Source organism: Falco rusticolus, chromosome 3, assembly GCF_015220075.1.
Source record: "Falco rusticolus isolate bFalRus1 chromosome 3, bFalRus1.pri, whole genome shotgun sequence".
NCBI lineage: Eukaryota > Metazoa > Chordata > Aves > Falconiformes > Falconidae > Falco > Falco rusticolus.
In genome coordinates this window covers 52,281,578-52,309,477 of record NC_051189.1, presented here as the reverse complement: position 1 = coordinate 52,309,477, position 27,900 = coordinate 52,281,578, and the positions used below count along the sequence as shown (strand labels likewise).

General features: G+C 41.0%; 1 protein-coding gene and 1 long non-coding RNA gene across 4 annotated transcripts in view; one reads left to right on the top strand and one right to left on the bottom strand.

Moving 5' to 3' along the window:
- Position 1: 1 nt before the first annotated feature.
- Positions 2-14,580, bottom strand: LOC119144334. 2 transcript variants are annotated; one of them, XR_005103065.1, is made up of 3 exons: positions 14,417-14,580; positions 4,731-4,781; positions 2-108 (listed from the first exon to the last, which is right to left on the bottom strand). It is a non-coding gene; the product is annotated as an uncharacterized LOC119144334 (long non-coding RNA). The 2 variants fall into 2 exon arrangements; XR_005103064.1 differs by lacking the exons at positions 2-108; positions 4,731-4,781 and adding an exon at positions 12,451-12,854.
- Positions 14,581-14,645: 65 nt separating this feature from the next.
- The window catches only part of LOC119144331 (desmoglein-2-like), a 24,039-nt gene continuing 10,784 nt past the window's right edge, over positions 14,646-27,900 (top strand). Inside the window, exons 1-9 of one of the 2 annotated variants that reach the window (XM_037379562.1) lie at positions 14,646-14,815; positions 21,030-21,065; positions 21,951-22,085; positions 23,307-23,465; positions 23,705-23,849; positions 25,075-25,235; positions 26,101-26,235; positions 26,382-26,567; positions 27,549-27,808. In XM_037379562.1, coding sequence (XP_037235459.1) covers positions 14,771-14,815; positions 21,030-21,065; positions 21,951-22,085; positions 23,307-23,465; positions 23,705-23,849; positions 25,075-25,235; positions 26,101-26,235; positions 26,382-26,567; positions 27,549-27,808 — 1,262 coding nt within the window. In that variant the 5' untranslated portion in view covers positions 14,646-14,770. Of the gene's footprint in view, positions 14,816-21,029; positions 21,066-21,187; positions 21,229-21,950; positions 22,086-23,306; positions 23,466-23,704; positions 23,850-25,074; positions 25,236-26,100; positions 26,236-26,381; positions 26,568-27,548; positions 27,809-27,900 lie in introns of those variants that run through there. The other variant, XM_037379563.1, reaches the window with a different exon arrangement.

The window sequence follows — 27,900 nt, the reverse complement described above, 5'->3', positions numbered from 1 at the left end:
TGTGAGGATCTCTGAAGGGTGCCCCATTTCAAGGTCAAACGCAGGACTTTGTCAGTGAAGGGGAAGTTGAAGGTAGCTTTAAATTTGTTTCTTCCTCTCCACCTAGCACTACAAGTGTACAAACAGATACTAATATTTTTGGAGAGAGATCTGATTACCGAATGGAGCAGTGAGAAGGGATCTTTGTGTGCATACAGTATCAGCATGAATTAATGTCTTATAAAAGAGTGTTAAAATACTATGCTGCTGGGTGATCTCTGACAATAAGCAGATTTGGCTTAATAGCCCCTCACTGACAAGACAGGAAAAGAATGTAATTAATAATTAGTCAACTCAAGACTAAATAAGCACTTTTAAATGATTAATTTTAGTTTGCATGTGATACAGGAAGTGTTACAAAGTGGCACTTTCAATTATCTCTCCCATCACCAACAATAGTTATAAATAATAATCATATAAACACAATATAGTTTCATTGCTTTCTGAAGTTCTCAGTAAAATACATACTTTGTCACGGCCTGCCATGCTCTCATGGCAAGGAGCATGACCAGCAATTTGCTGCACACAGCGCTGCCACGTTGACGCTGTCACCCAGGAAGATGTTGGCTTCATCTTTTCTCCATTACCGTTACAGCTTTCCTTAAATCTAAAAGGACTTCAGTGACAACCAGGAGCTCTTAGTCAGATTTTTGTGCCAAACCATGACTACCATTTAAATTTCCAGTGTCAAGTTATATTAAGAGGGCTATAATGTACCATGCCAGTTCTCTTTTCTAACACTGACAAGAAAATAAAGTCTTAGAAGCTTTGTGATGTGGGGACGCGACAGCAAGTATTGTATCACTGACGCTGGTAATTGAAGTCCTTCATGAAAAGAAAAAAACACTTGGAGCAATATCAATTTGCTAAGCAATGTGGAGAATTGTTATTTCATATGTCAATGTATTTTGCATTGATATTTTCAAAGTGTTAATTGAAAAAGGCTTTATGATTCTATAATCTTAATTAAATCTGGCTTTTATTTTCCCACAAATACAGCTCTACTGGACTCTGTTATTCCAATAATACCTTAACGTGGCTCAGAATATGACCTGAAGGAGCAAAATACTGAAATATAGTGTTTATCTCATTTTACTTCTGTATCATATGTATAGTAAAAATAGCATACACAACATTGCTTCAGTGTAAATACAATAGTTATACAGAGAGACTAGCTTTTTTGCTAGACCACCAAATCAGTAGTTTTCCCTCAAATTTTGCTTCTTCAGCTTTGATGGATAGGTTAGTGAGTAGTTTAAGAGTTGCCTGTGAACCTCCCACTCTCTAAAATAGAAAAGAAACTTCCAGTTGCATATCCAAATTATCTTATCTCAGAAGTAGATAACAAGTTTCTGAGTTTGGCATCAGGAAAAGTTTTTTTAAAACGTACTTTTGGAAATGCAACTAGATCTGCTGTCAAAGTCAACCTACAGTGCCCTCTGAGTCAATGCCACTGCTGAAAACACCCGAAATCCTCAGGAGTCATGACCAAAACCAAAGCTACCTCAAGAAAGCGTCCCTTCTATGGATTCGAGTCCTTTTCTGAAGCAACTGAGCATGCTAGGTGCTCTCCCCATAATATCTGAAGTACTGTTATTTTTACTTCATCCTTTAACCTTGATTAACTTATGTATCACTAAAATTGCATTGACTTCAGTGGAATGATCTCTCCTATACATTATGGGTGTTCAACTGTAAGTATGGTTTCTGGAACCATTCTTTAAAGAAGGAAAATAGGTATTAATATATAAAGCTCTATCCTTTTATATCTGGAGAATGCGTGCTGAAATTCACTAAATCTCTGACATGCTCCCTTGCATTTTGCTAACTATTTACATTTAAAAAAAGCAAATATTTGAAATATCTATGACTCTCTGGGCATTTAGAAAGCCTATGCAGTACAGCTAAAGCTCACTAGAGGTATTTCTTAATGTAAAGAAAATGAAGTCTTGTGTAAATATTTCCATAATCATCTTATGCAAATCAGAAATATTTTTCCTAATTGTGCTTCAAAGTAATATAACTAGTCTTTGGGAGCACATGCTGAATTCTTTGTGGCCCTCTTGAACAGGAATGCTATGTGAAGTATGAGTGTCTGAACTAACTGTGGCTTCTTTGCATGTCTAAAAATAGAAAGGGGAAGAATTAATGGAGAAAAAATAATGTTTCAAAGGACAGATTTTGGTTATGCAGTAGTTGTCTACTACCTTTTTAAACTTTCTAAACTTTTAACTTTTAAAGATCAAAAGCTTATTATTTAATACCAATTTTGAAAGGTATCTAGCATTTTTTTATATTGGTGTCTCACATCAAACAGCAATCAGATTATCTGTCAGTGCATTTTTTAATATTAATTTATATTGCTGTGTAATTTTCACAAACTTTCTTAAAATTGTTTTCTTAGTGAGATGTGGATATTTTTAGATTACTACAAATTGTGGAAGAAAAATTTATCTGAAGATGTGAACAAATACATGGTTTATTAAAAAAATCTGTGCAAATTCTTTTTCTAGCTTTATGAAAAATAGTATATAGTTTAATCCTGACTAGGAGACATTAGTTTGTTTCTTTTCCTTCAGTTGTAATTTAGAAGCCCGCTTGCTGTCTACCTTTAATCGTATTGTTTAATAATGAAGAATGAATGGTTTTCAGGAGCAACAGACAAATTTGAGTAGTGGTATCAATCCTTCTCTAAACCATTCAAGCAAAAAACTCTTATTAAAAAGTGTCAGCAGTGTGCATCACCATGTCTATGGCTTTCTTTTTTTTACTTGGGTTTTAGGGAGCAGGATCCTACAGTTTTACATAGGCTCATTGAGATCTTGGTATCATGAAAAGTATACTGCCATGGAAGAAAATGGAGCCACAAGCTGAGGGTCTCATTAGATTTCTGTCTTGGGAACACTGTCTGAATTTGAACTGCAGGTTTCGATACTTTTTACTCTGTCCTGATTTTGTGGTAATAAATAACACATTTAAACTGTTGTGAGCAGCGCCTACTATGTGCAGTATGAAAAGACTACACAATTGAAGCAAAATTAAAAGAAGTCTAGTGTTTTGTTTGAATTAACATAACTGTATAATTCAAATTCTCCTCACTATTGAGTGACCAAATGCATCATTTTCATTCTATTTAAAATTTAGTTAATATTACAGTGTTAATGTGTTTTCATAAATATAAGTATTAGAGATTTGTTTGTAATTTCTTAATGGCACCAAAAAACCCCAATAAATGATCATTTGGAACATCATGTTGTAAGTAGAGTGGCTCAGGGTATTTTTTTTACTCCGTTTATCAGTGGGAAATGTAGTTTCCTTAAAACTGCTCGTTTTTACAGGAAAATTCTAGCTTTAATTTTCTTTCAGGAAAAAAAAAAAAAAAGAAAAAGTGCTGGTTTAGAAAGACAGGGCATCCCAGGGTTAAACTGTTTCATGTATCAGATTCACTGAGATACTTTAGGTTTTAGATTGTCAGGCAGAAATGTGCCAGGTCTCACAAGAATTATAGTACAATTTCCTCAAGCCATCATTCTCTGCATTGTTCTTTCTCTTTAGATGGCCTTTTCTGTGATACCCTTCTGTCCTGCAACTCTTAAACAGTGCTTCAGAGGAGCTATAGATTAAGGCTGGACATAAGCCACAGAGAAGAAAGAGAGCAAAAGGCACTGGAATCACTTTTGGGCAGCACAGGCATTGCAGGTACATTCAGAGCATACAGGTCAAGATGAGTTAAACCAAGCAAAAACTCCTTGGTTCTAAAAGGAAAACCTAAACATTTTGACTTTTCTGAATCAAATTTCTGCCTAATGTTCCAAGCCAGTATTCATGATAATAATTATTTTTTGTACAGAGATTTTTCAAAAAGGTTTATGTGAACTCAGTACAATATTTGTTTTAAAAAGAGAATTGTGTCTTTACTTCTAAGTCTGATGTATCATTTCACTTTGCTTTAACATTTTGACATCTTTTTTCTCAGTATTTCATACAGAATTATTTTGGGCACTCACATGTACTTCAGATAATTATTTAAATATATTTTCAGGAAGATCAGTTATAAAAAAAATTGTCCATCTTCCAATTTATAGCAATGACATTGCTATCAGTCTGATGACACTGCTAGTTCCAGTGCAACAAAGATAATTTATCATTTATCTTCTGTATATTTAGAACCTGCTTAAGTGGAAATAAAGCAAAATTCTGTTAAACAAAACCATTTGTTATGCTCAAGCAACTTTAATTGAAATCTATAAAAGTGCATGTATAATTCAAAAAATGATTTAGTTATATATTTATGGTTCCATATTCCAAGCGCACGGAAATTTTACAAAAGGGGGAGCAATGAGAAAATTACAGTTGGTGACAGTTTTGGATGCACTTTTGTATAATAACAGATCTGTCATATTTTCTTTTTGTGACTAATAGTTTAACAGTGTCTTGTAATTCAGGATCCAGCAGAACAAGGTATGAAAGGGAACAGTCATGAAAAGTCAATTTAGGAAACAGAAGCTGTTCTAACTGACACCCATCACGTACCCTGACCTTTGATATTCATCATACACTGTTGGGCCTACCTGCAAATTTAGTTAGCTAGCTGTTTAGCCCTTTTATTTTTCCTATTTTTTAGGAAAGTTCTAAACAATAAAATATATACTTATATAAAATAATATATATAAAAAATATATATTACCTACAGGCTTTTTTCCAACTCATTCATTAAGGATTCCATTCAAGCCAGTCAAAATCTAGGTAAAACAGATTGTAATTTTGTAGCTGCAGGCTTTCATCTTACAGTGATCCGGGACCAAAGGCTGGGCAAGGGTCTGTCCATGAGCCAGTCAGTGTGGGCTCAGGCTGCCACAAAGGTGAATCATCTTGTGACACCAGATCAGTACTCAAATGACAAAGATCTCTCCAGATCGGTAAGTTGCTTAATTTCTCTGAACGTTCACCAAATTTTCTGTGGAAAGGGGAACGAAAACTTAATCTCCTCCCTTTAGGAATATGATTATAAATTCATCAACACTTGTAATATGCTCAGGTGTTAAGGTGTTTTGGTAACACCTACAAATATATTGCCAGCAATGTGTCTGAAGCACACACACAGAGGGCACTTTTTGAGCCTCTGATGCTGAATGTCTATTAAAATTAATGTCATTTAAATGTAAAATCTATTCTAGATCAATTATTTGTATATAAACAGCAAAATAACAGCTATTGGACATGCAAAATTTATTAATAGCAGAAAAGTAATGCTTTTCTTGTGTTTCTGGGTATGTAAGTCTGACTTCTATCTCCTTGATTTCCTTAGTTAATATATTACTGAATAAAAATGACCATGGTAGGCTGTAGAGGCACCATCAACAGGCTTAGAAAGGGACTAGGGAAATTCATGTGTAACAGGTCTATAAATACAAACTAAATAGCCTCATCTGGGTGAGTACCAGGGGATGGGCTACAAACAATGGCCAGGCCTGAACATGCTTTCTAAATGGCATCTCCCATTGCAGTTGTCAGAGACAGAATGAAAAGAAATACACCCATCTTTCTTGTCTTATCAGTCATGCAGGGGGTGCTGTCAGTTTTGTTACACCCAAGTTCAGAATCTAATCTGAAAATTCAGCAGAAGTATTACCAGTGATTGAAAATAGCTTTATCACCTTTGAAAAGTTGCCTAGTCTCAGTTCTAGGGGATTGCCTGGGATTTGCACTTTTTATAGAGGATTCATCTCAAAGCATCCGAAATAGGCAAGTCTTAATGGAAAGCTGTCAGCCTTAACACTGATGTTAACAAATATAGTTTGCACTTTCTCACCATCATAGCTGTGCAATCATTAGGAAAAAAATAAATGCAGCCCTTGGGTCTTTTGGGATTTTTTGCCTTTTGCCATCAAAAACAGAAAATATTTTGATTCAACAGAATATCAGTCAAGGTGGTGCAATACACATCCTGCAACCATCCCACACAGAAATATGCATGTCCACAACCCACCCTGATGAAAGCTTCACCAGAGCCAACTCTTATTATGTTCTATCACCATTTGCGATTCACAGAGTAACTCTGTAATTGCTTTTATCAATATAATTTTATACTTCAAAAAGAAAATATTATTAGGGTAAGTTGTGAAAACTACTTTGGCATCACCCTTAACATTTCATTTCTCTAAGAAAAGCCTATGTAGAATGCCTGCATTTTTAATATTGCATAAGCCAACTGAGGAATAAAACCAACAGGTCCAATGTGTGACAGACTTGCCACACTTTAGAGAACTTCATATGTGTCCCTTTCAGTGTAATGTATCACAAGCTGCGCCATGCCATGCACCATGTTGCAGACAAAATCGTCAGCAAAACTTTTATCTCGAAAGTTCCACTGGTTCCATTACACACACCACGAATTAAGAGCTATGTCAAAAGCAGGTCTTTCTCACTCACAAAGCAAACCACTGCTGATTTTTTTGACTTTACATGGAATTGAGTTCTCTGTTGAGAGACTCAGCTGTGACTAGGTTGACTCACTTGATATTTTAATCTCCTGAAACTGTATCTTGTCACTTCCTCCTTTATCCTCAAAATAATTCCCTTGATTAAATTTAGCTAAGATTAAAGTATTTTCACTTGTGACAGGCCTTTGACACTAATATATGATGACAGGCATGAGTCTTCACGGCACTACTTCTTTCCTCTTTTGTCATCAGTAAGTACTTGTAAAGAGGATCGGCCACATGAAGCCCTTACAGCATGAACATAAAGAAGTGAAGAGTGAATTTAGGATTTACAGTAAATTCCACAAGCAATATTCAAGAGAACAGGGGCTGACGTGCAAAGTTCATGTAAAACTAGGCAATGTGGCAAATTCTTGACAACATATATTCTTGTTTTGATTTGTAGGTGAAAAGAAAAAGAGAAGGTGAAGGAGCATCTAGATTTTTTCCTTGGAGGGCAGCAGGGGGGTTTGGCATGAGGGCATGAGAGGGGAAAAGAGAGGAAAAAAAAGAAAAGTCTAAACCTGGGAAATGCTTTAGACCTCAGCATCATCCATTCAAGTTATTACAAGACAAATTAAGTGCACACAAAGTTATAGGGTCAGATTCTACATCCCCGATCACAAATGAACAGCACCTGACTACGTCAGTAGCCCCCCTCAGATCAGCAGGAGACACTGAACAGGAGAGCCCAGCAGTTTAAGGGACGGGACCTCGCAGTCCTATCTAACTTGTGTTTTATTCAGTCAAATTGCTTTCTGTTAACGAAATGGGAACAGAAGGGACTTTACACAGGACCAACTCTACTGATATCTTTCCTGACAAATGGCCATCCTAACTTGGAGATCTTGGAGTAATGAGGATTCAACTCAGCCTCCCAGGTGGAACAAGTCCTTTAATTACTACTGGAAAGTTCAGCTGGTAGCTTACTTACATATTCCTTTTTGCAGTTTCTCATTCTCTGTAAATGCAGAGAGCATGCAAGCCCTTTTTCATGTCCTTTTAAATATCATGGAATCATAGAACGGTTTGGGTTGGAAGGGCCCTTCAAAGTTTATCTAGTCCAACCCCCTGGGCTTGTGATTCATCCTGCCTTACTGGATTTTCTCGGACTCTGTGAGGACATGGGAACCAAGATTTCCTTTTATCTTTATATTGACCGGTTTGTCTCTATTAGTCTGAATTATGTGACTCCTTCTGAGTGCCCTTCTCACTTTATAAATCAAAAACTTAGAAAATTTAAGAATATGCATATAGACTGTGTCCTGAGGTTTTTTGCTTTTTCAGTTAACTTGGAATTATTTTTATTATTATTATATATTAATTGTTTTATTAACTGTTACAATATTTGCTTGGCCTAATATGCATTCTCATTTAACCTGCATAAAACTTTTAAAGAACACTAGTAATTTTTTAGTGTAAATACAACTAATGCCACTGTATTCCAAAATCAAACATGTTTTTTGATAGTTCAGCTATGCAAAGTACCTCAGTGAAAAGAACAACCCAGCTAATTCTGTAAGAATGATTAATATAAAAGCCTATTCACAAAGTTCTACAACAACCTGTTAGGAAACCTTATAAATAATGATAGAATAAATTTATATTCCATACATTTTTTCAGCCTTGGGTATTTTGCATCACTTTAATAGATTTCTCTCTCATAAATATTTTACTTTTTTATGATGAACACCACCACAGATATGTGTGAGGTTATGTCCATGTGTAAGATGAGAACAGTTATTTTTGCCCCAAGGCTTTTCAGGTGGTCTTAGGTGGGTCTTTGCAGCTGGCATAAGCTGAGTTATTTTAGGACTGTTTCTTCCTGGGGGGCTGTGAGTTGACTTGTGGACTCATATAATGAATTCAGGGTAGGCGTTAGAAGAGTATCGCCTCCAACGGTTTAGTCTGTAACCTCACTGCAGTGCAGGCAAATTACCAGGACAATTAGAAGCAGAACCAGAGGTCAAAGTATCCTTTCCACTATGCCATCATTAACATAATTTAATGAGAGGGTTTGGCACACGGATGGTATTGTGGTGACTCTCAACTAAGAACATGAGCTAAATGTAGTGAAAACATACCCTAACACATCAGCCAGCTCCTCTGTTTATTGATATGACAGACGTGTACCCTCCAACAAGCTAGCCAACACTTGGAAACAGCATGGTTTTCGATGAGGTACTCTGTGGTGAAACAACCAAGGGTGAGGTTTTAGTTAGCATTCAGATGTATATGTCACACACCAATGTAACTTTCAAATTGTTTTTTTAAGAAGTAAAGCCCCTTTTAATAGGGCCTGTAGCAATAGGACAAGGGGTAATGGTTTCAAATTAAACTAAGGTAGATTCAGTCTAGATATAAGGAAGAAATTTTTTTACAGTGAGGGTGGTGAAACACTGAAACAGGTTGCCCAGAGAGGTGGTAGATGCCCCATCACTGGAAATGTTCAGGGTCAGGCTGGACGAGACTTACAGCAACCTGATCTAGTTGAAAGTGTCCCTGCTCATTACAAGGGAGGTAAACTAGGTGACTTGCAGAGTCTCTTCCAACTCAAACCATTCCATGATTCTGTGATGTTATGATTCTATGAAAATTTGAAGGAACTTTCCCTGTTAACACATCCAGTCCACTGATAACTGGCAACCACATTACAGAATCTCTTTTATAAACTGACTGAAATCAGTTCTTGTCCCTGCATTTCCAACTGAAAGTCACTCAAAATCCCACCAATCTGAGAGTTCGCTGTTCTAATCTCCAGCCTAAAATTCAGACCAGTTGATACCTGGTTTTGTGCTGGTGTTGTTCTTTCACTTTTAAAATGAAGAACTCTTCTCTTTTTTTTTTTTTTTTTTTTTTCAGCTGAGTCAACCCCTATTAAGGTTACCTGCTAACTTAGCGTAGAGGCATACACAAGAATTTGGAGTATATTAGCCCATGTACTTCAATTGTGACAGAAGAAATCATGGAATAATATTCTTTTTATCCTGAGACAGCGAATGAGGGAATGCCACATTGCTGTATCTACAGTCCCTGAAAACTTTCACTGCACTGCACCATGGCAGCTGATACTGGACTTGACAAATTACAGTGAGAACTGCAGAAGTTGCTTCCATAGCCCAAGCTGCAACTTTTCAAAATAATCTTCCTGTTCAATACAGTTCAGTTGTCCAGCATTGATGAAGATTCATGGACCAAAAAAAGGCTAATATTTCTGCTTATGCCAAACACAAGTAAAAGTCAGCAGTGTGCCCTGCAGCCGAGAGGGCAAACTGCATCGTGGGGGGCATCAAACACAGCACAACCAGCTGGTCAAAAGAGGTGATTATCCTGCTGCGTTCAGTGTTGGTGTGGCCTCGCCTCGAGTACGGTGTGCAGTTCTGGGCCCACAACTCAAGAAAGATGTAAAGGTCCTTGAAAGTGTCCAGAGGAGGAGGGCAACAAAGCTGGTGAAAGGGCTGGAAGGCACGTCCTGTGGGGAGCAGCTGAGGACTCTGGGTTTGTTTAGTGTGGAGAAAAGGATGTTGAGGGGTGACCTCATTGCTCTCTACAGCTTCCTGAGGAGAGGACGTGGGGAGGGAGGTGCTGAGCTCTTCTCCCTGGTACCCAGGGATAAGATGTGTGGGAATGGTCCAAAGCTGCATCAGGGAAGGTTTAGACTGGACGTTAGGAAGTATTTCTTTACCAAGCAGGTGGTCAAACATTGGAACAGGCTTCCTAGAGCGGTGGTTGATGGCTCAAGCCTGCCAGTGTTTAAGAGGCATTTGGACAATACCCTTAATAACATCCTTTACCTTTTTGTCGGCCCTGAAATGGTCAGGCAGTTGCACTGGATGATCATTGTACGTGCCTTCCAACTGAAAGTCTGGTCTGTTCCGTTCTGTTCTGTTCCATTGAAGTAGCTGCACAGCAAAGCAACCGTTTCTATTTACCTATATGCTCTCTGTCATGTAAGTTTTCCCAGAAAATCACACTACTCTGAAAATACAGACTGGAGACAATTTCTGAGTGAGTGGCCTCAGTTGCTATGCAGAGGAAAACAACAAAAGAGTTGCTCTGCCACTCCTTGTTTTGTACGCATAAAAGACAGTATTTCATGCTGTCAGACAGTAACAAAACACCTGTGTTCAGGGCAAGGATCTGGTCTGGCTTTTTTACAGCCCCGCCAATCCCGCAGCTCGCCGTTTGGCAGCCTTATTCATGCCTACAGCTGCAGCTGGCACCTGGAAAGTCAAACAACCCGGCCACACCGGCAAAGAAAAACCAGGCAGGCAGCAAACAGCAGAGTGGATATAGGGGAAAGAGCTGAAGAGAGAAAGATAAGGAGAAAGCAGCCGAGTAAGAGAGAGCAGGTAAAGCAAAAGAAAGCAGGGGAATTATTCCTGTGGTTATAAGGAAATAAACAGCTTGTATTTGTTTAAGGAGAGTGACAGGAGGCATGGAGAATCAAAAACACAGTTAATGCACAGGGGAAAAACAATTACTCTGTTCTGAGAGTGTCAAGTGTTTACTTAAAGTATCAAACCCTGTTGCTAATATACTTCTCTCCTCAGTCCACTCATTTTTCCCCCTCAAGGGCCCTGGTCCTGCAAAACACTTTGAAGCCGGTAACTGCACGCAGTGCAACCACTGCGGTCCCAATAGCTGTCTGCGGGTTAGGAACGCTCTCTGTGATGTGCATATTTTTTCACAGAATATGCATTATTCATTACATATTTTGAATAACTAAATGCAATTTTGATATATTCATGCACAGACTTGATACACTGCTTTCTACTGGGATCTTTTCCCAAAAACTGAGTGGCAGCTGGGGCCATGGTGCAGTAAAGAATCTTTAAACAATGCAGAAAAGATTAATGACATAATTTCAAACAATGTGAGATGTTTGCTTGATAGGTTCATATGAATAATAAATTAATTTCAACATTTCATTCCTAAGGACTCACTCTGGGTTTTCCAGTTAACACCGTTTGCTAGATACTGCATTTGTCTCTCTTGATTGAATCATTTGTCTAAAAGAAACTGTACTTTTCTAGGAAAAAAAACCAAACAAAAAACCCCAACAAAAATCCACAGCTGCAGTAAAGTCACCTTTGCTTTTGTAGGAAGCAGAGCTGGACTCTGCTGGTCTGATGTAAAGCACATCCTTGTCTTCTGATACTTGGAGGAATTTTACCAGTGTGCTTAACTGTAAATGTTGCAACTATGTACCCATGGCATGGCCGAGCTGCACAATGCCGTCGTATTATGTAGTTTAGCTACTAGTAGAAAGCTGCATTGTATAGTTTAGCTGCTAAGTAGATAAGAACCAGTCCAAAACCAAGACATGAGCTGAGAGTGCTGAAACAGGGCCAGAGGAAGAGAAGGTGATGAAAAAGATGAGAAGAAGATGAGGAAGACGACAAGGAAGAGGATGAGGAAAGGATGAAGATGTCCCAAATGACCACCAGAGGAGCCCTGACCATTAGGCCACATGCGTCGTAGGAGTGTAGATATGGTAAGTAGTTCATGGAACTGTAATGCACATGCTAACAGTTTCTCAGAAATGTCATCAATATGTATAGAAAGGCCATATAAAGATGAACAGAGAAAAAAGTCGGCATGCATGTTGGGCGGGACTTATTCCCTGCGCATCCAGCACCGAAAATAAAGAACGCCTGCTTTCTAATACTCCAAGCCAGGTATTAGAGAGTTTTGTCTCCGATTTTTCAGTATCACCTCCACCCCAGGGAAGCCGGTAGCTGACTGGCACTGCTTTGAAGCATTACGCAGCATAAGGAGGAAGTGACAGGCAGAGCTAAGGACAAGGCAAGGTTTCAGGGGAGCCACCAAGGGCCAGCCACTGTCCCTTGCTCCGAGGACACTTGCTAGAATACTTGTGCTGACAACAGTTATCCCTGAAAGCAAACACTCTCCCTCACGAGAATAGTTAGGTTGTTTTAGATGACAATTTATTTGCTGTTAAAAGCTTATCAAGAGAATTTAGACAGATGTTTGTGCTTTGAGAAAGGATCAACCTGGTGCATGCCCCACACCTTGGAAAGCCCCTATCCTCGCCAGGCGTGAAGAAGGGCTCATCTGCTTTTATGGCTTGAAAAGCAAAGATGAACTTCCTCTTGGTTCTGCAGTGTTGGTGAACTCTGAACTGCTGATGTCTCCAGAGGGAAAACAGAAATCTAAAGTTCCACGGATCCTCCCGTGCGAACTGATTGTATGGGCAGAGCTGCGGCTTGGTTGTGGGGGGAGGACTGTTTAGCAGCTGCCAGGTTAAAGTCCAGGAAAGGCACAAAGAAATTTGACTTCAGTGGTCGGTGACACAGTTAGCTAGCTGTGCTAGAAAAAAAATGATACTGTTTGACATTTATTTCATAGTGTCAGGCAAATTATTTCTGTAAAGTATGAGTAATAGACATTTTTCATACAAGAGAACTAGGTAAAAAAAAAGCCCCAAACTTTTTCATGGTGACTGAGGGTCTTGTAAGATGCACAGGACATGTAGCTGACCCACGTTTAAAGTTACAAGCAACATAAAACAGAATAATTTACAGAAGAGCTTCTGTCTCTCTGTGGCTATTGAGCTCTGTGAAGGAGTTACTCTACTCACTCCTCCCATAAACACATCGGTAACTTCAAAAGGAAATCAGTGCTAAGGATTTTTGAAAGGAAATTAAATTAGATATTTACTTCATCATCTCAGCATTAAAAAATTGGCAAAAGCTGTAAATATACGTATTTACTAACACCTCATTAACAGTGTGTTGGACAGGCAAACAAAAACTGTTTCAGAACTCAGAGCAACTCACAGATTAAGATGAAAGTCACAAATCAAGGATCTTCTGTTACAGCATTTTCATGCAAAGAAATACTTTCAAGTTACACTTAACCATCGGGCTAGAAAATGTAATACACAGCTAGAACGAAAATCTACTTCTAAATCACTGAATTAAAAGCAGTGTAATATGAGGACTCTCTGAGACGTGCTTTGCCCCATTTGCCTCAAACAGGAATTTCTAAAAGAGAATTACACAGTACTTCTACTAACATTAGTTGCACTAGCTACACTGGCTCTTAAACCTGTACCAAACTACACCTCTGCCCTGAAGAAGATCCTCAGAGGATCTCAGGGTGTATTCTTGCACAAACGTATACATTTCTGTTGGGTTCCAAAGTGATCAGTCCAACGCAGCAACTCAGTGACGGAACCAAGAAAGAACATGGAAACCTTTAACACTGTGCATTTTGTGTATATTGGTTTCTTTGATTCTGCCCTTTGTTGTCTTTAAACTAAGGAAATGATATTTATGCAGGGGTATCAGCATACTCCGTAAACTGTGATATTCTAATCAAATAATACAAATAGACGTACATAACTTCAGAATAAATTGTGAGGTAAAGCTGTTTCCCTTGTAATCCCCATGTAAACTATAACCGTTGCAACTGCTATCACATGCAATGTGAAATTATTTATCGTACACTGTTACAACATGTAGTAAGGGGACATAATGTATTTGAAAAGACCCCCCCCATAAGGCTGGTTCGCCAAGTCCTAACAGTATGACATGTAGTATCATAACCAGCCACCTCAGGAATTACTTACAATTGAGCGTAACCTTAGAAAGATTAATTACGTGCCTGCCCCAAAGAAGATAGGATGTACGGGAAGTGTATTTAATTGTTTCGCCATCACAAAGAATCAGGTAAGCCTTCCTAAGCATCAATTAATTAGGTGTATCCAGGAAAGATCTCTGCCAGATAAAGGCAGGAAGAACATGGCCCAGGGAGTGTTAAAAAGAAGATTACGGGGAAGGTTATGATAAAAAAACTCACGGTTTTATTTTCCCACGAGACTCCATTCCCTCCCCCCCCCCCCCCCCAATTCCTCCTTAATTGATTACTTTGTTGTCGCAGCCGCTTTGCATGCCTCCTGCAGCTCCAGCTCGCTGTTCCTGGCGAGGGGGAGATCGAACCTTGCCACCCCCGGGGAAACTGCGACCGGCGGCCCCGGGCTGCCTCTGCGGGCTCCCAGGCGCAGGGCGGCGGGCCGGGCCGGGCCGGGCCGGGCGGGGCCGGGGCCGGGGCCGGGGCCAGGGCCGGGGCCGGGGCGGGCCGAGCGCCACCTGCCTCCGCCCGGCACACTCCACCCACCCGCGGCTACTTGTGCGCCCCTCGACGTGCCGCCGCCATTTCCCCTCGTGGGCGGCCCGAGCAGGGGACCCCGTGCCGGGCAAGGCGCGGAGAAGGCGGTGGCCATGTCGCGGGGCGCCGCCGCGGCGGGGCGGCTGCTGGTGCTGCTGGTGAGTCGGGGCCCGGACGGGGCGCGCCTGGCCGCGGGGGTCCCCCCGAGCGGGCGGGGGGAAGCGCCGCCGTGCGGCGCGAACGGTGCGGGAGGGAGCGGCGGCACCGCCCGGCCCCGGCGCCGCGGGGGGCTGGAGTGCGAGCGCGGGGGGGCCCGTCCCGTCGGGCCTTGGCTGCCCTCCGCCGCCGGTGCTGGGGACGGGGTTTCTCCCTCGCTTTGCGAGCGGGCGAAAGCCATCGAAGCCATCGCCGCTCGCTGTCCGAGGGCGGGTGAAGGGAGGAAGAGGCGGCTGGAGCGGTACCCGGGATGGGTGGGGCTTCGGGAGACGCCAGGGGGAACAGGAACGCGGTGAAGCGTTCGGGCTGCTGCCGTCTTCGTGTTCAGCGTGTTATCTGTGTTAAGAAATCGCGTTGCCTTTTTGAAGGAGTAGTGCCAGGAGGGAGAATGGATCATGAAGTATGATTTAATGGAAGTTTTTATCGCCTTAGAGAAATGATACCAAATTCTTAACAATCCAAGACGCTTCAGGCTTTCTCCTTCCCTGCCCTCACTCGTTTTTTAGCCCACAGCCTTTAGACCTTCCATCCTCTGAAACGCCTTCTCAGGCTAAAAGCAAGGAGAGTTTCACAACCGCAGCGCCCGGTTTATTTGATCCGGGAGGGTGTTTCCAGGCTGTTTCTAGGCGTTTTACCTTCATACCCGCCGCACTGTTCGTTAGCCCTTCCCCGTTCCACGCTGGCGGAACGCCTGCAGGAGCCGGGCGGCTGCGGCGCAGCCAAAGGCAGGGCTGGAGGCCAGGCCGCCGGGGAGCCGCCGGGGAGCCGCCGGGGAGCCGCCGGGGAGCCGCCGGGGAGCCGCCGGGGAGCCGCCGGGGAGCCGCCGGGGAGCCGCCGGGGAGCCGCCGGGGAGCCGCCGGGGAGCCGCCGGGGAGCCGGGCGGCCGGCGGCTCGCTTGCGTGGTCAAGCGGCCGGGTGCTGTAGGTTGGAAACTTGCTCCCTGGGCTCGGAATCCAGCTACATCAGATTTGTCAGCTGGAGACCTGTTGCCTGATAACTTTGATGTAGACTTCTGGTTGGCCGCGGGTCGGCCAGCGACAGGCCACCCGCTTCTTTGCAGCAAGCTGGGCGTTAGAGTTTGGTTGGAAAGGTTTTGCCCAAAAGAGCCATGGGGAACATGCGGAATGCTACTTGTACAAAAGTTTTCACTGATTTTTTCTGTAATACCTGAAGCCACAACATCATCCATTTTGGTGGGCTTGCACGGGCACAGGGTGCTGTTGGTTTTGCCTGAAGAAAAGAGGAAAATTATTTTTCTCAAACCTGATCATCCTCAGTCTCAGCTAAAGCTGTGGCAGGGTACAGTATACTAAGAGTGAGCTCAGTTTGGTGCCTGAATGCCTCATTGTCACACAGAATATTAGCTGAGTGATGTCAGGAGAGGCAGTGCTGGGTTTTGCCTTTTTTGTTTGGTTGGTTTGGTTTTTCATCTCCCTGATCTGGACAAAGCCATTCATGTGACAGAAAATCTAGTTGCTTGTTTGAGAGCATCAGATTGGGGTCATTTCTATTTTATGACATGCAAGGATGGTACTGATAAAGTCAAAACCTTAAGAAACTCTTGAAAAACAAAATCAGTCTAGAAGTAGTGTCTTCCCAAACATCTTCTACCTTAGAAGCATCGAGAACTTTTTCTTCCTTTCCTTGTTTTTCCTGGAAGTGTGTCTTCATCATCTGTGCTCCCTCCCTGCCTTCAGCCTGCATCCCTGTATTGTTGTCCCCAGGTACCTCGCAGAGGTTGTGGCAGCTTTCCCCAGGTCCCTGCCTCTGACCCTTTTCCAGGGATGTCCGGGTGTGCCGGATGGCAGTGCTCCTGCAGGGCTGGGCTCGGGCTTGACTTGGCATGTGTTCAGGGCACACACCCAGAGCCATGGGCCTGCCGGGCAGGCACAGCTATCGAGGATTATTAGACTGGGAGGTTTCTCCGTCATTTCTGAAGGGGGTGGACATCACGTCTTCAAGAGGTGAAATCCTAGAATGCTTCTTACATTTGAGTGAAAGAGGAGTTGACAGAGATGTATGAATCTTACTACCCAAGTAGCAAAACTGATTTTATTCTCTGAACATATTCTCAGATTGTATTTCCTTGATGTTTGGGATGTTAGACTTTGGCTAGGTATGATGAAATTCAGTCCACAATACATTGGATCACTATTGTAATGTCAGAGGCAGTAGCAATTACTTTTCAAAATTAACAGAAACATGCTAAATTAAAAAAAAAAAAAAACCAAACCACAAAAACATGTTTAATTTTATAAAGAGCAAAGGTGAGATAATTCAAAGCAGCCTAGCTTCTATCACCAGTAACATGTTGAAACATGGTAAAAATATTTACAAGTATCTGTACATTGATTCAACAAATTAATATTGTTCCAAAAAAAGGGGGGTGGGGGAGTGGGGGATGACAGGACAGGGACTGTGCTACAGTGAGATATGGTGGGAGATACGTGAGATCTAGTATTTTATCCATCCTATTGAACTAAAGTGTTGTATTAGTTTGGACACTGGACTTTAGAAAAAGTTGTTCTGCCCAGGAGAGTCTAGAGGAAAGCCAAAAATACAGTCTAAATTCAGGAAATCCTGTTTTCTGATTCTTGAAGTGAGATTAAAGAACTGAGAAGCAGGGCGGGGGCGCGAGTGAGAAAGACCCATGATGAGTTTTCAGATACATAAAGGGTTAATTGTGACAAAACCTGAATTAACACTGTTCAGTAAGAGCGTTATCAATATGGCAAAGAGGGAAAGGTTAAGACATCTCAATAAAGGTGTTTGAGTTTCTGTTTTGGTAAGTGGGGATGCAGTGGATGCAGAGTGCACCTGTCTGGTTGGATCACATTGTGCTTTCGAAGCAAATCTGCAGTGTCTGGATCTGATCCCTCCTGGGTGAAACTGCCCTGGGAGATGCATCCATCTGCTCGTGGGTATTTGGTCTGTGGGACCAGGCTAATTCTAGTCTGAAGCAAAAGCCACAAAACACAGGTTGTGTAGTGTTGGGCTCTCAGCAGCAACTGCTTTGCTCTACAAATCCTCTCATGTTGGGCTTACAAACTAGACATGGCTACAGTCAGGGGCTCAGAGAGAAATAGATGTGGGCTGGCTCTGGGGCAAGTTGAACTGCTCTACAATTTCTTTGTTGGTATTGTCTGTATTTCTGTTGATTATCATGGAAGTTTAAGCTTTTAGCGTTCATTTAGATAAGTGATTTTGTGTGCCTTCATCTGAAACTGAATCTCATCCAAACAGCAATATGATCAACTTGCAAAGAGCTAAAAATTAGCATAATAAAATTAGGATAAAAATTAACAAAGACTTCCCATCTGTAACACTGTCTAGGCACTGCCTCAAGTTAGCTAGTGAGGCTGTGGAACTTCCATCCCTTGTTTTTAAGAACAGGTCATCAGGAAGATGTAGTTTGCCCTGGCCCTGGGGAGATGGACTAGTAGATGATCTTGGATGGTCCCTTCAGCCTGCTTCTCTTAAGTGTGGAAGATCTTCGCTTGCCCACTGTCGTCAACACCAAACTGACTCACATGAGGTGCAGGATCCAAATCTCCTGACACACAGCATATGTGAAAGACAAGGTTACTAGGACTTACTGTTTTGTTGTGTAGCAAATACAGACACATACCTTCTTGCTTACTCAGTCTTCATCTTCACAGTACAAAGCTAAGATGGGTGTTCAAAATCTCTTCCTTAGTCACTTCCTGACTACACATGAACATGGATTTGGGCAAGAGCAGCCTTGTAGTCACTCCTTGCTTTCCCTTGCCCTCTTGCCTATTCCTGCTGCTTTCCTGTAGTATTTCATTCCATTTTTATTACTTCAGGCCTCAGGTTTTCTACCTCATTTTCTGTAACCATCCAGTTTTCTTCTGACAATGCTTTCTCAGCTCTGTGTTATCAACAGATGTATTTTTTGTGCCAAGGCTATGATCCACATGAAATGATGAACAGGGCTTTCCTACTCTTACCAAGCCATTTAACAGAAGGCAGCTCTAGGAAATTAAAAAAAAGGGGGGGGGGGGGGGAGGGGGAGGAGGTGGATTCAGAATGCAACAGCTGTTGGATATGTGACTTTTCCTTGAAGAAAATGTCATTGAAAAGTGCTTTTCCACATTTTTGGAACCTTTACAAATTGTCTGTAAAAATGCAGGATCCTTTTATGTATTTGTTACACATGTATGCACCTTGTAAATAAACTCACCATTTTTAGGCGCTGTTTGTAGATGTCTTAGAAATCCCTTATGAGATTACCTGTGGACTATAGATTAAAAAGTGTAAGAGCAAAAGTATTTTTACTGTTTTAGCAGTAAGAGTTTTAAGGCTGCTTTGCTGCTAAGCAAACAGAGCAATACTTACTTTTAACTGTCTTAATGAAAGACTTTCTGTTTACAATGACTAATAGGATTTTCTCCACTTTCACTCAGTGGAAGACCTCCTTATTCTTGAATTTTAGGCACTTCTGTTTATACTGTGGTTCTCCTATTTCCAATACAAAGAAACTTCTCACCTTGTGCCTCTTGTCCTTGTTCAGTATTGAGACAGAAACACTTTTCCCTTCAGTTTACCAGTAAGAACAAATAAGGATGTTCATGAAGACATCAGGACAACTATTCACCTTGCAAGAGTTGCAGGTTCTGTTGTAAAACCTTGACTGTAAACCAAAATTTTCCTGTCACTCTTGCTGGTACAATGTCATTAATCATAAAAATAAATTTTAAAAATCCGTACAAGTAATAAGATTGTATCCCTCACAGCACATAACCATTAGGGAACTCAGTGCTTGCTGATTTTTGCCTTCAGAATATTTACATGGGGAAAATTCCCATTTGAAGAACAGTTTTGTTGGGCAAGTTTCAGCAGCCGTCTGCTACATTGCTCAATTTCTGCTACATTCTTCCAACACCTTCCACTGCATTGTATGGGGAAAAGATAAACATCTTTTTTTAAAAAAAAAAAAAAAGCTGTCATCAATGCAGCAATCAAGGCTGAGTCAGAGGGATGAATTAGGGAGAGGCCAGTCAATAGTCTAGAAATCAGTCAGAGAGAACATAAAGAAATACTCCCTGATGTAATTCAGTAGGAAATTACCTTTTATGAGCCTGCTTTGCCTTAGGCATTAGTATTAAAAAAAAATTAGAATTCCCTAAGTTGCGAAATGTAGGTAGATGTAATAGTTTCGAGAACATAACAGTATTCTCTACCTGTACAAAGCTCAAAAGCTCTATTTGTTGGTTTCATATGTAATAACCTACATGTTGTTGTTGCATCCCAGTGCCTACATTTTTGCATTGTTGGGGGGGGGTGGGGTGTCGCTTGCAGAGTCTGTGGTGCCTGAAGAGTGGGTGTAAACACAGGGTCTCTGGTGGTTTGGCAGAGGTTCCAGTTCCTTCCAGCTAGGATGAGGCACCTAACTGAGGTGTCTAAAGGCATGCAGAGCTGTCCTGGGCTGTCCTGGTGCATGGAGAGATGTGCAGTCCCAATACTGAATGCTGGCGTGTAAGGTTTTGTCAGAGCAAGCATGAGCTGCCTGCTAGCATGCATGGGCCTCTGCCTTAAGTAAGGGATGTATGTGTGCCATTTGTCCTCCCAGCAAGGTGCCAAGTAGAACGCTGCTTCTGTCATGTAAACTTCAGCAGATGTTTTGATTAGTTCTTGCTTTTAAACGTTATTTAACTTGTTTTGTTTGCTGATGCGGTCGGTAACCCACCACAGCCTGTATAATCTGTGATTTGCCCAGAAGAAGGGGATTCTTCAGAGCGCTGCTGGCAACCAGCACTTACTTCAATTGATGGCAAATTCCCATTGTTTTGGAATAGTGAAGCATTATTCAGCACTGAAAAATGGTTGATTAAAAATTACTATAAAGCCTGCAATTATTGGGGGAGGGAGGTGTCAATTGCTTATTATCCTTTTCCTGCCAGGAGAGTGCAAAACTTAGTAATTTTATAATTGTAGTGTATGTTTTTAATGTGGATGGCTATGGATGAATTTTTCAGAAGTTATTACGGGTAAATAGTAAATATTAAATGATAGACGTTCAGATGCCCTCTTCCTGATGGGTTTGCTGTTTTTATGAGGGAGGTCATGTCAGTTAAGTTTTAGTACTGCTGAAGTGGCATAGAATTAATAATGTTTATATAACTTCCATTGCAGATCTGTTTGAATTATGGAAATGGATTCTATGTGAAGGTAGGAAATAATGAAAAACTGCTTGTCTTTATCAGTGCCTGAAGAAGGGTTCTCTGAGCAAAGTGTCAAAGGCGTGGCATACTTCAGTTGATAAATATCTTGAGTTTTACCATTTTCTGAAGCATTGAAGATGTGTAATGAATAATGAACTAAAAGCTGAAATGTAAGTGAATAGATTCTTACATCCATCAAACTGAGTGGCATTCAACTTGAGAAACTTCCTCTAAAATATTAAGTTTGCAGATATCTCTTTTTTTTAACTCTATAAATGAAATCGACTACTGTTTTATGGAATATGTTAATCGAAAACATTTCCAAATGTGAATCTGGAAATCAACAGACACATTAGGGACGAAGCTGGACAGAAAAGTGAAGGCTGTCACGCCCAGTGATAATGAGAGCTAATTGAGCAAGGGTAGCAGAGGCAGTGGATGTGTTGAATGGAGGCCGGCTGTTTCATGTATTGTGTTTGAGAGAGAAGATTGAGTACAAGGCAGTATTGGTGGGTTGGTAAACAGGCAGTGATGGTGGTTCAAAACAGCCTTAGTGCAAAACTTCTTCCCGCATCTGATGACAAGCACTCAAATCTTCCAGAACAGGTGTAATTTCACCCACCCCGGTCATGGGAACTTGCTCAGGTATTTGAAGCCTGTCTTACCTAATTCTGTCTCAATGAAAAGACTAGTGTAGTTTTCCTCCTCAATCAGCTTGAGGAGCATATAGTTCTTAGATTGTGGCTCGGAAGGCTAATGCTGCTCCATGATTTTGAAGCTACTGGCTATTGAAAGAGCAAAAGCTATTCAGACATCTGGGCTACAGCAGCACTAAAGCATTCATCTGAAATGGCTAAATGTAACGCTGACATGCAACTTTGTTTTTTCACAGGTTTATAATCAAAATGGCATGAGTGGCATATTGTCTCATCCCAACAGCCTAATCAGACAGAAGCGAGAATGGACAGTCCCTCCAGCTTTCATACGGGAAGAGGAGGACAATTCCTATATGAATCCAATCGCTAGAGTAAGCCCAGAAAAGAGATAAAAATAAAGATGAAAATGTAGAATGAGGTTATGGCTGCCCTAAACACACGCACAGATATTTCTTTAATTTTAAAGGACTATTGAATGTCAGTTGAAGATTGACACATTTCCTTCTGTTTCCTTCCTTCAGCAGATGGGTTACTCCTGCAGCCTGATTTGGCTCAGTGTCTCATCGTTTCCCAGCCACCAGTTTTCATAAAACTTTTGGAAATGCAATACAAAGATACTTTTCTCACTCCACCACCCCTACTTGGCTGTGGTTGAACTTAGGAAGTGGGTACCAGAACTGCTGGTGGTGACTGGGCAGAAGGGTGTACATGGAGCACATTTACATATGCCTCACTTCTTAGGAAACAGCTAAAAATAACCAAGGTATCACCCTTTGTGCAAGAACAATACTCATTTAGTTCAGAACCAGTGCTGAAACCAGAATTCACCACACCTGTCACGTCAGCATATAAAGTAACTGCAGATGGAGCAGGCTGTTACCCTCTGCCTGGGCTGGCCCTTGGTGGTGATACTGGCACAACGCACATGTGCTTTTCCAGATGCTTCAGGTATTTGCTGACAGCAGAGGAAGAGTATAGTCTGTAGTCTATGTAGCCTCTTCTATCTGTTCCTCTCCAGGTCTGACCTTTTTTCCTCCACCCTATCACTTCCTCAGTCCTGGTCACGTTCGCTAGCTTAGGGCTAATCTCCCTTAAAAATTTGTCATACTTTATTTCTAGGCTTTGCTCAAGTAACTTCAGTCTCCCCTGCTCAATTTATTGTTTCAGATTATTTTTCTCTCTTGATCTTTCTCCACATTTTGTTTGCCCCCATCATTTTCCTCCTGCTTCCCTCACTCGAGCTTTTCACCTTATCACAGTGGTCGTCCAACCTTTCCTCATACTTGTGCCCTATCCCACTCTCTTTGTCCAAGGAGTCCCAATTTTCTTCTGCCACAGATCTCTCCACTCCATGGTTCCCAACTGTTGTGCTGTCCATCATGTTCCTTGTCTCCCTGCAATAGATCCTCAAACAGAACATGCAGCTCATTCCGCATTCATCTCAACATCACCACACTCAAAAGAGTGCAGGGAAATGTGCTTACTATTTATTTTTTCTTTGTTTATTACAAAAATTGCAAAAATATTTGTGTTGCATTTTAAAATGTGGTTTTATTTACCAAATGCTATTTTATCTGTTATATTTCTGCTAGATACATTCTGATCTTGAAGATAAAGGGATAGTGGTAACTTATACTATATCTGGTCAAGGAGTAACAGAACCCCCTTACGGATTATTTGTTATCAATGGAAAGACTGGAGACTTGAACATCACGGGAAGGGTTGACAGAGAAAAGACTCCAATGCTGTTTGTGAGTTGAATAGTAACTTTTTTCCTTATAGGTGCTCTTCTATCCATTTTTTATTTATTTTGTTCAAATAATGCTTCTGGATATTTGTGTGTGTATGCATGCTTGTATTTGTAAGCATATTATATATGCTTAGTGTTTGTTACATACATGTTTCTATATATTTCTATTTTGCATATGTATTTATATATATTACAGTCACTCATTGGATTTGCTTATTGTTTCTGTCTGTATTATTTCAGCTCAGAGGTCATGCACTAGATAAGACTGGAGCAAAACTGGAAGAGCCAATAGACCTCCCAATTAAAATTGTGGATATAAATGACAATGCTCCGGTGTTTGCACAGGAAGTTTTTGTTGGTTCAGTTGAAGAATTAAGTGAAACAGGTAATGCTGCTTTTAAATTGGTTTTTTTATTTAGTTTTTCCCACACATGCAAGGGCACAAGTGAATATAATCTTTCCAGCAGCATATCTGCATTAACAAGGATGTGATCTCTTGTTTGCATAGGTCAGGTTATCCACATGTGAATGTATGTTCTTATTCAGGCTTAAGCCGTGCGGTGTCATTAAGGGAAAGCATCTACATAAATGCAGCAGGGGACAACACTTCCTCTTATGGCACCTTTGGTTTGCTGTCAAAGCGACCACAAATCCAGGAACCAGAGCCCTTCAGCAGGAATTGCATGGGAAATGCAGTCTACCTTCTGGGCTAGCAATCCCAGCTGTCTGGGAGGGACTCCACTCTGCCATGCTCATGAAAAGCCCTGCTTTATGTATGGGCCGGAGAGGTACTTCACTGTCAAGCACATATGGCCATGACCTAACCCTCGACAAGTTAGTGGCCGTTTTCCTATTGATGTCAATAGACAAAAGAGCAACAGATTGTTTTCCAGAAGGTAAAAGCTGTAATAAAACAATCTTATAAATACCTGACATTGTGTCCGTTTCCATATCACAATAAACTGAGGAAACAAATTCTTGACCGTGCACTTGGGTGAGGTATTGAGTTCCCTCAGCTCTCTTTCAGGTCAGTGGCCACCGTATGGTCATTGCGCTTTGCCTGAATTCCACCTAATATTCTAACTCTAGCACTGGGCACTGAGCTAGACCATTTCCCAAAGAACAAAACCTGTGCCATGAATTATGACAGGATTGCACATTGGAGTCCGCTGTGTATTTTGAGTGAAGCTGTTAGAGGGCGTCAATACAAAGCAGTTGTTTTAATACTGTTCAGGTGGAAGAGTTAGTAGTGCTCTCTTTAGAATAATAATGTGTGAGGGAAATGCAGCTTGTTCAAAAACTTTTTCTTTCTTCTCTGAATGATGTCTACAGTTTTCTGTCAGAATTTTTGAAAGAATTCAACCTGTTTTTTAATTCTGGTGCATTGAATTCTGAGTTACAGATATGTGGATACAATTGGTTTTTACACGTACTGTTTGGATTCCAGGAATGCTTCTTCAAGTTTATTAATTAAATAAATAAAGGCAAGAGCGTCAGAAAACTGTGCAGTGCATCTGACAACATGCCCTTACCTTTGACGTTACAGTAAAAACACTTACCAGAGGATGGCAGTGTAAACAAATACTGGTGGGTTTTTTTGCTTTTTGCAGGTACAATTGTAATGAGGATAAATGCAACAGATGCAGATGAACCAAATAACCTAAATTCCAAAATTGCTTTCAAGATCATTTCCCAAAGCCCTAGCGCTGCATTCAGTGTGAATAAGGATACTGGCGAGGTTCAAGTAGCAAAAATAAACCTTGACAGAGAGGTAAAAACACCCTGCCACTTCTAATCTGTTAACAGTGGTCTTCTGATGCCTGTTGTGTCACCTTCAGCCTTACCTGCCAGAGTGAAGAGCTGGCCCTCTGTTTCCTTCGCCTCCCTTGGGTTTAAAACCTTGTCTGGCTGATGCATGTTTTTCAGGAGTTGGAGGGGAGGGCCGAGGAGGGAGAATGTGATGGGATCAGGGTTGTATTCCCCCTGTCACAACAGCAGCCTAGTACAGCACCAGCCAGCCCCTAGCACAGCGCCAGCCTGATGTCGTTGCTTTCAGTCCCTTCCATGCAGCCAGGGCAGCAGTTGCGTGAAGCGAGGGGTTATTTCTTTTTGCTGGAGAGCATATGGCAAAGACAACGCAGATCACCGTCTGCAAAGCTGCTGATTGCATCTAGATTTCTGTGGCCTGCTATGCAAATCGAGGTGCAAAGAGTTAGGATGGGTGCCACTGTGAAACAGCGTTGAAAGCCACATATTGCCAGCAGCTTTGCCTGTGCTTGCTTTGAATTTTCACTGGCCAGCAGATGGTGATCTGGATGTTAGCTGTGGGGAACGTCTTCTGCCTTTAGCCCTGTCCTGACACGCAGGTAGCACTGGTCCTGTCCCCGTTTATGGACACTGAAATTTTTTCATTTGCCATGTAAGTACAGGTTAACTTCTTTGTGAAAGTCTCAAATCCTTTTCAAAGCCTTGGCTCTACTCCAGCAGAGCCTGTCAAGGTAGTTGTGTGTGAGAACTGCTTCTAGCCAGAGAGGAGTTAAAATTGACCATGAGAGGGATCAGCGAAATGTAGTAAAGATAACACAGTGAAGAAAAACTAGGCTGGTTTAAACACGTTTGTTTTCTTATCATGGCAGACACAAAGTAGCTATTCTTTGGTGGTGGAAGCAAAAGACCGTGGTGGTGGATTAGGTGGGAATGCTGCAACATGTTCTTTAGAAATCAAGATTTTGGATGTCAATGACAATCTGCCTGTTGTTGAAAATCGTGCAGTAAGTACATTTATCACAGTATTTGGCATGTTATTACACCTGTTGGTATCCCATTGCTTAATAACGAGGTTCTGCAAACTTTCTTGCACGGGTGGAATGAAGTAAATCATTACATCTTTATGAAGAAGAATGTTTTTTGATTGCAGTTTGAAGGAAGCATTGAAGAAAACAGAGCAAACGTGGAAATTCTGCGAATAAAAGTATTTGACAAAGATGAAGAGTTTTCTGATAACTGGCTGGCAAACTTTTCATTTGTTTCTGGCAATGAAGGTGGCTTTTTTCGTATAGTAACGGATACCCAAACAAATGAAGGAATTTTGACTCTTGTGAAGGTTAGTATATCCTTTAGAGACTCATCTTTAAATATTAGAGTAATTTATTCCCTTTAAGCTGCCATACAAGCTATTTATATTCAGTCAGTATGTAAACTATAAATTTACATGGTGGACGCTCCTCCTTTGGCATACTCTTTGTTGGTGTATTCAGTAATTCTGTGCAAAATCATTATTTTTTTCCAGCTTTACCATTTACTTTCTGTGTGATCTCAAATATATCTAGTGGGGCAGAAGCCCCGAGTTTCCCTGTTGTTTGAGCAACAGTGCTAATAAAATGCTGTAAAGTTTCCCATATTTTTGCTCTCCTTACTGATCTCAGTTTAAATTTATTTGCCATGGCCACAGATAACATTGCAGACAACACCTACTCCGTGAGCCATGGGCAACAGACTTTTATTAATTTCCATAAATTGAAATTATGAAAATATTTTCCATAAATGGAATTCTTTATTTTATGAATTTCACTCCCCTTCGGTCCACAAGAACTGAAAATGCGGAGTGTCCTGAGTATTTTTTTTCTTTTTTTTCCCCTCTGGTTTTGGTATCAGAAAACTGATAACTGTAAAAGATTGATAAGCGTTATTAAGTAAATTAATTGGTTTTAAAAAAACCATACAAATGGAAGAGGCAAGTAATATTGAGCACCAGTTCACTGAAGGTAGGGACAGAATAGATGGGTAGGACTCATTGTACCTACCTTAAATTAGTTTAAATTCAGTATTATAAAGACATCCCTATGGTGCCATCCATTAAAAATGAGAAGTCTTCCTTATGTACTTCTAAAGAGTTTCAAGTATTATATACTCTGGTAACATGTTAACTGACAGTTCTTTGCACTGTGGCATCCTAAATATTTAAATAGGGATGCTACAGTATTATTTAAATAGGATTATTTAAATATTAAATGCATGAATATTGTGTAGATATCAGATTCTGTCAAATTCTGAGTGTTTTTGTTGGGTTTTTTTATTGCTGCAGGAGCTGGATTATGAAAAAATGCAAAGCCTGGACTTGGGCATTGTTGTTACAAACAAAGCAGAGTTCCACAAGTCAATTAAACACAGTTACAAAGTACAAACAATTCCAGTCAGAGTTAATGTGGTTAATGTGCGGGAAGGCCCTGTGTTCCCTGGTGGCACAAAAATTATTGAAGCAAGTGAGAAACTGCAGATAAACCAGGTTATTGGACAGTACCAAGCCTATGATGAAGACACTGGAAAAATAGCACAGAACATTACGTAAGAATCTTATTATAACCATCATAACTGAGTATGTCAGAAATCACATCTTATTGTAAAAGTGTGTATATTGAACTGAAATAATTTCAAAG